Source organism: Crocodylus siamensis, chromosome 11 (genome assembly GCF_052110815.1).
Source record: "Crocodylus siamensis isolate JL-2025a chromosome 11, ASM5211081v1, whole genome shotgun sequence".
Lineage (NCBI taxonomy): Eukaryota > Metazoa > Chordata > Crocodylia > Crocodylidae > Crocodylus > Crocodylus siamensis.
In genome coordinates, this window is record NC_143405.1 from 15,261,632 (window position 1) to 15,269,390 (window position 7,759).

General features: G+C 51.3%; 1 protein-coding gene across 2 annotated transcripts in view; it reads left to right on the forward strand.

Annotated features, from left to right (window-relative positions):
• The window catches only part of NIBAN2 (niban apoptosis regulator 2), a 114,944-nt gene extending 109,889 nt beyond the window's left edge, over nucleotides 1–5,055 (forward strand). For both annotated transcript variants that reach the window (XM_090021399.1, XM_090021400.1), the window contains one exon: nucleotides 636–5,055. In XM_090021399.1, the coding sequence (XP_089877525.1) occupies nucleotides 636–1,513 (878 nt within the window). In that variant the 3' untranslated portion in view covers nucleotides 1,514–5,055. The remainder of the gene's footprint in view (nucleotides 1–635) is intronic.
• The last annotated feature ends 2,704 nt before the right edge of the window (nucleotides 5,056–7,759 follow it).

A 7,759-nucleotide genomic window follows, 5' to 3' on the forward strand; every position in this document is an offset into this window, starting at 1 on the left:
AGGAACTCCCTCTTGCTTTTACCCTTCTTGTACTATACATCTGAACTGGCTTCAAATCCAACTACCTAGTTCTTTCTAACTTTCCTAGGATCCATCCTTTTCCTCTGTCTAGGCCTTGCATAATCTTTCTTCTTGATTACCATAAAAGCCATCTCACTGGCTTTCTCAACACTGCCCATCGCCCCTTTCAGACCACACAAAAAACATCTGTCAAAATGGTTTTCCAAACGCATTCAGCTGACCACATCGCCCCACTCTCTGAATCCCCCTGTCATCTCCATCTTCACCACTGCTTCAGGTTCAAACTCTTTGTCCTTTTCTTTGCAATTCTGTCCTCCCCTTTACCTGGTTGTCCCAGCTACCAGCTTCTGACTCAGTCGGAACTGAGGGGTGCACAGGATGCTGCATTTCTTGTGTGCATATGACACCTTTACCAGAGAGCAGAGTTGCTCATAACCCCATGTCCCCACGCATGTTGCATATCATTTGCTCTGAGTCTCAGGAAACCTTGGAGAGGCCTGGTTACTTCCTCACCTGGTACAGAGCACAGTACAGTCCTGATCTAGAACGGGGTCTGTAGGTGCTCCTCCAGTATCACTGGATCTGTCCTGACCTCCTTGTCTATGCCATTGCAGCTGTGAAAGAAGCAGCAGTCCAGAGGAAGCACAACCTGTACCGTGACAGCATGGTCATGCACAACAGTGATCCAAATCTCCACCTGCTGGGAGAGGGTGCGCCCATTGACTGGGGAGAGGAGTATGGCAACGAGCCAGATGCAGATCCGTCTGCCGAGAAGCGACGCCGAGCCAAGCAAGTGGTGTCGGTCATTCATGATGACGAGAGAGCCCTGTCCTATGAGTCTGGTGCAGAGAGGCTGATGCATCAGAGCTCCCAGGAGGAGACAGAGTCAGCAGAGCTGGAGACCTGCTCTGCTCCTGGAACACCAGGGTCTTCTGACGACGTGAAAGAGATACGGGAGATGCTGGTGACAGAGGTCCAAGTGGAGACCCCTGTCCCTGCTGGAGATGAGGCAAAAAAACACCTGACAAATGGTACAATAGTGCAGGAGAGTGGCACTTCGGGGGAGCGTGTGGCAGAGGGAGCAGCCCAGAAGGCCGACTGCCCGGCCCCCTTAGAACTCACTGCCCGCCACGATGCAGGTTGCCAGAGCCCAGTCAGCGAGGGGGCACAGGCACCAAAAGCTGTGCCAACAGCACCTGCCTCTCCAGGCAAGCCGCCTTCCCTGGGAGATGCCGGGTCACTTGCTGAGGAGAGAGCAGAAGCAAACAGCCACAAACCTAGTGACAAGGAGACAGGGGAGGAGGTGTCCACCCAGGCCTGTGTGGAGAATGTGGAGCCAGCCCAGACGGCCCCAGAGACCAGCGTGGGGGCCCCAGAGACCAGCGTGGGGGCCCCAGAGACCAGCGTGGGGACCCCAGAGACCAGCGTGGGGGCCATAGAGACCAGCATGGGGACCACAGAGACCAGCGAGGGGATGCAGACTGAGTTTTAGGTCAGCTGCCCTCTCAGGATTCCTGTCAAGCATGTACACTGTGTGCCAAAGGCAAACTGGAGTCAAGGACACCGTGGGATTTGGGTGGGGGGGGACTCGTAGGCTGGTCCAGCCACAGCATTAGAAGCTGTTACATTCCCGGGTTCAGACTCCATCGTTTTGGGGAAGGGGGTGGGGAGAACCACCGAGATGCAGTATCTCCTAAATCACAGCCCTGCTTGGGGAAGAATGCTCTGCTGATGGGTGCAGCAGTTCAGTACTGGTCCAAACCCAGCAGCCTCCCAGGGCTCTGCCTCTTCATGTAGGACATTCCTCCCCACTCCCCTGCACTTTGCCCTGTCTTCTGTTTTTCCTTCTTACTGAAGACACTTTACTTCAAAATAAGTTTGCAAATGCCTGGAGTAGCCACTAGAGAGCAGCAGTCCTGTACATCGACATCAGGGGAGGGCTGGGGTTTTTAGGGATTTCTGTAGCCATTACGACCATCTGGCTGTTCCTTTAACCTGTTACTCTTGCTGTAACCAAAGAGGCCATTCTGGCACACCATGCCAAGGATGTCGAATGCAGTCTGAGGACCACAGCCTGTACCTGTTGTCCATGAACCTGCATTCAGGAACCCAGATGCGCTAGGCTGTGGACATCCCCCCTGCTATGTGAATGTTCAACACTGGCACCCCTTTCTCCAAACAAATGACGAGGCTCCTTTATACGCCTGTATATATACTGTTAAAGCCAGGGCCATGAATTTAATGTGGGTCTTTCCATCTTCTCTGGCACAAGGAGGAATAACTTCCTCCAACATGAACTTTAAATTGAACTGGAATCCTTCTTTCCTGATTGGCCCCAAAGAAGAATAGGATGGGACTGCTGCTCACGTGGTTCTGAGCTCCTGGATGTCTGATTCCAGCATCACAGAGACTGATGCAGAAGCAGAGCTATCCTGAATACAAAGAAGATTGGGCAGCACCTTAATTCTTTTGCTAGTGGCTTCTTGTGTGACCTGTTTGGACTGTAGGGTCTACTCCTGGTTCCAAAACAGTTGTCTTTTGTAGGACTGGTATGGGAATGGAAGGAGCCAGCATATTTTTCAAATCAACTAACTACTGCTACCGCCACATCCCTCCTACGCTGTCTGTACATGCAGGGTAAGGCAGTGAAGAAAGCTTGTGTTCGCTGTGCTTGGAAGGAGGAAGCAGAGAATGGTTGGTCTAAACGTATCAGCCAGTGTCATGGTGCTCCTGGGACACTTGGGTAGATGCCTGATTGTCTTTCCTGGTTGAAAATAGTTATTGATACATCTCAGAGGTCTAAAATCAGCCACTTCTAAATTGATAGTATTGGCCAGAAATGGGGGGGGGGGGGGGGGGTTCTATTAAGTCCCTATGAGTAGTGACTCTGCCACACTTTCTTTTCCTTCCAAGACTTCTACCACCCAGCAGTGTTATTCCCGGAGAGCACCAAAACAAGCTTAGCTGGTGGCTTTTAAATACTAATGTTCACAAGAGTGTGTTTCATAGCAGGTCTCCTGCCCTTTCTTACAAACTTGAGGAGGGACCGGAGGGATGGAACGGAGCCCTGGAAGGATGACTGTGGTAGGTGAAATGGGGAGGAAATAGGTGCATTTTAAAGGCTTTTAAGTTGGATGGGGAGAGGAAGTTGGCTTTGTAGAGAGCAAGGGGAGGCCAAAGAAGGCCAGACACATAGATGGCGTGGTTTGGAGAGAGAACCGTGTGGGACATAACTGACCTATGCAAAGTTTAAAGCTTTTGTCTTGGGCAAACAGAGCTTCTGGAGCTGGTGCAGCTGCTGGGTGGCAAAAGGGGTGCAGGGGAAGGTGGGGCAAGAGTCTGACTTGCTGAAGCTGTAGGACTTTGGCTTGCTGCTAACTAGCATCTCCCTTCTGCATGTGGCGCACATTCATTTAGAGCTCTTATTTTCGTTGTGCTTGTTTCTAGAGATGGCTGAATTGCCCGTGGGTAGGAGGTGGCTTGCGGTCAGCTGGGGGATGCTTTGTGAAATTCCAGATACTGAGAGAGACAAGCAGACAGGGATATTTATGTAGACACATACAGCTCTGAGCAGGTGGCCCGGGGTGAATCTCGGGTCTTTTCAGAGCAAGGGAGGAATGGATAGAGACAAACCGACCTTAAGGGAAGATTCTAGCCCCTCAGAAAACCTCTTGGGGTGGGGTGGAGGCCGTCTCCTTACCTTTACCTGCTGAATTCATAGCTATTCCTCATCATTTCCTCATTACTGCCTGACTCACCTGGCAAGTTGTGCCAAGAGCTCTTCCCAAACAGCCCGTGGGCTGGGATTGCATCTCCCCTCTTTGATCAGTCTCCTGCAGTGAGGCTGTGCTGTCCTAGCAACCCAGGTAAATTTACATCAGTCCCGCGGAGGTGTTTGATCCAGGTGGGGTAATAAGACTCCCAGTGGGAAATATCATGGTAAATGAGTCTTTTAACAGTGAGTCGAGTGGCTTTGTGCCCCTGGGGTTTCACTCTTGTTAAACTGCAGGGCTTAAGGTCTTCTGGAAACACCTATCATGACAGAGGTGACTTTCCCAATATGCTTCCTCCCCCTGCTGTGCCTTTGGTGCATATAGGTGATGCCCCTGGTTTCAGTAAGTTTAGAAGAAATTCGTAGATGCGGGAGGGCATTCCCATGGCCATAGACAAATGCCACCACCTTTGCACCAAGTATGAGGGCCATGGGAACCCTGTGGCCTCTCAGTCAAAGGCAAGCCTGATGGGAATGTGCACATGAACCTGGCAGTGTTGGTAATGGTAACCAAAGGGCTTGTTGTTAGCCCACATGGAGTTAGCCAGGTGCTTTTATCTGTGCTGGTCAAATGACTCCTCTATGTGGGCACAGTCCAACTTGCCACACTTGCACCATTTTCAGTACGCCAGACATGAGACAAACGCATTCTCTTGCCACGTATAGGAAGCACTCCCACAATGGGTTTCCCCAAAGCTCCCTTGGGCATCTCTGGTGCACTCCAGCAATCGGAGGATAGTCACACTGAGAGAGCAACTGAGGTTCAGCTGGGCACTGCGCTGAGCACTGGGGTAGCGTAGCCCAAGACGCAGTGGGACACCTGGGGCCTCAGGGTGATAGGTCTGTTTCAGATGCCTAATGTTAAGAGAATCTGGGAGCATGTAGCTGGTGGGATGTGGGTTGTGGGAAGGATTTCAGCAGACAAATGACATGTTCCTGTACTTAAAATGTGACGTGGTTGACATGACTTGTCAAGTCACCTGACTAGGACAGTTCTTCTTACAACACAAATGGAAAGGGAGCTCACCTGTACCGGCCCTTTCCTCGACTCCAAAGACATTCCAACTTCCGTGCGTATTTTAAATGCCGTTGTTTCTTTTTTAACTGGGGGATGCCCAGTCTAAACAACTTGGGTTCTCCCAACAAGTGCCTTGCATTGGGGATTAAAAACCTTGTCTCTTTCGCAATACATTGAGAATGTTATACAAATGTTTAAAATATGCTTAGAAGAATTAAATAAAAATCAGCCTTATTTAAAGCCAGCAGAGAGTCTCGTTCCTGACTGATTCACCATCATTCTCGGACAAGTGCTTCCGGAAAGACTGGGAGACCTTACACATGAAGGTTCGGGAGTGGAGCAGACCGAGCCAAAACGGTTGGGTCCAGACTGGAATTGAAGCTTTATGTTAAGAACTAGTGCATTGCTCCAATGTGGCATAGAGTCTGGGGTCGGCTAAGAGGTTGCTTTAGCGAGTATATATTATGGTAACGTGCAAATGGTGGCTGGGACTGCACTGAGCTGGCACTGTCCTAGAGAGCCTGTCATGTGTCAGGGTTTGTGGCTTACGTCTGATTTTACTTGTATTCTATTTGCATTGAGAGACCCAGGCCACCATGTTAGGCATACTGCAATACAAGCAGTAGGATTTTGGGAGACTGGGGCCATCTCTTCTTATGCTAGATGAACCAAGAGAGAGCACAAGGAAGGGGATATAGGGAACTGGAGTATAGCAAGACAATGTGACCTGACAGCTTGCACAAGAAACCTGTGGCCAAATGTGTGTGTCCCGATCTGGTATTCTAAACCCAGACCACCTTCCTATTGCTCTGGGGATGAACATCATGAGCTCTAAGTCATTCTAAATATATGTCTATGCTGCATCATGCAGTGCCAGGCAAAGATGCTGGAGCTAGCTCAGATACTTCGGATATTATGGGGGTGGGGGTAGCAATTTCCGCAAGCATCCATTTGCTTAGTGGCTGCCAAGAGCCCTTTATCCCTCGTGGCATGGCACCCTACTATGGGAAGTCCCATGTATGCAGGAGGAGGAGATACCTCAACAGCTGGAAATGAATCTTTGTGTTCGAGCTGAAGATGAATCTTGGTGTTCCTGACTAGCTGTGTGGATTTAAGCATGGAGCAGTTCAATGCTTGATTCCATCTGTAAAATGGAGGATAATACTCACTTTGCAATAAGATCCTGGGGTAGAAAGTACTGAGAGCAAAGGACAAACTAATAGAACGGTTTGGATGGAAAAAAACAGCCTGGCAAGTTATTCCGTGCCCTGATGTAGTGTGGACTGACTACTTACGAGAGTAGCAAGTCTTGCCATTTGAAAGAAGCAAAGCCACATCGCTCTGATTCCTGAGGAGAGAGGTATGTGTCGGGGCAGTATGTCCCAGGTGGCTCTTCAACAGTCTGGGAAGCCAGACAGATAACACATGGACAACTTTTTTTTTTAAGGAGGGTTATTTCTTATATTGCATCAAGGTGGTGAGCTTGGAAAGAGGATGGCTGGGTTATCTACATGTCTGCAGCCATTTCTGTGACAGCAGGTTCTTAGCAGCTCTATGGGTTGCATTAAAACTAAGATCCAGGGAACATCCATGCCAAAGACAGTTCTGTCTTGGGGCTGCACACTGTTTGGATATTGAGGTCAAGACCTGGTCTGGCTCAGCCATTGTTACAGCAATAGAAAGAACCAGAATGGACTGTGCATCGTGGCGGAGAATAAATATAATGGATCCTTTGTGCCCTGCTGGCCAGAAAGGAGTAGCTGGCATTAACTTGGTCAGCTGTACATCATGGAAGAGTTCTCTTGCACCAGGGGAGTCTCCTGCTAGCCATTTATGGCTATGATCTGGTCCTTTCCACTGCCCAAATGATGAAGAGGCCAGATGTACTAGAGCAGGTGGCCCTCAGCTCCGTGTGTTCATAAAATCATAGAAAGTGAGGGTTGGAAAGGACCTCAGGAGGTCACATCTAGGCCAACCCCCTGCTCAAAGCAGGACCATCCCCAGCTAGATCATCTCAGCCAAGGCTTTGTCTAGCCTTAAAAACCTCCAAGGATGAAGACTCCACAACCTCTCTCCTACCCTCCTAGTGAGAAGGTTTTTCCTAATATCTAACCTCAACTTCCCTTGCTGCAACTTGAGACCCTTGCTCCTTGTTGTCATCTGCCACCAATGACAATCGTCTAGCTCAGGGGTGGGCAAAATGGTGGATCCAGTCAGCGGCTGTACTCCATTTCCCAGCAGCTGCCCGCGCAGCTCCTGGAAGTCTTCATGGAGACCCCAGGAACGGGGGGGCTGTGACAGCACAGGGCTTTAACAATGCAGGGCTCTACCCCAGCCCCAGCCCTGCGCTGCCATGGCCTTGTGCTGTCAGTGCCCGCCATTCCCGGGGTCTCCCCGGCTGGGCAGGGAGCTGCTCCAGGGCAGGGAAGACCAGGATTTTGTGGTGGTGACAGTGCAGGGCTGGAGCCGAGACAGAGCCACGATCTGCTGCCTGCACATCCCTGCCCACACAACCCACGCTCGTCACAGGGACACATGGGCAGAGGATTGCAGCTCTGCCCGTCACACCACATGCTGTCATCTCCGCAAGACCCCAGGTCCCCCCCAGTTCCACCCACTCATCTCACCCCTGGCCCCATCCCAGCCACCCGGCTCTGCCCCCCAGCAATGGGTGCCCAGGCAGCGGGGCTGGGGCTGGTAGGGGCAGCCACAAGGAGCTGTAGGGGTGGCAGTGCAGGGTTGTGCCCCTCACTGCTGCTGGATGCACAAGGGACACCTCACCAGGGCAACGTGGAGCTTGCAGCGGCAAGGAGCTTTCCCGCTCTGCCTTGCCCCGCCGGGTCTGACCCACGGGGCTGCGGAGCCCCCAAGGGACGGCAGCAGAGCAGGGAGCCTGAGCCCACAGCAGGAAGCACATGCCTACCCCCACTCTGCACACAGATCTAGGG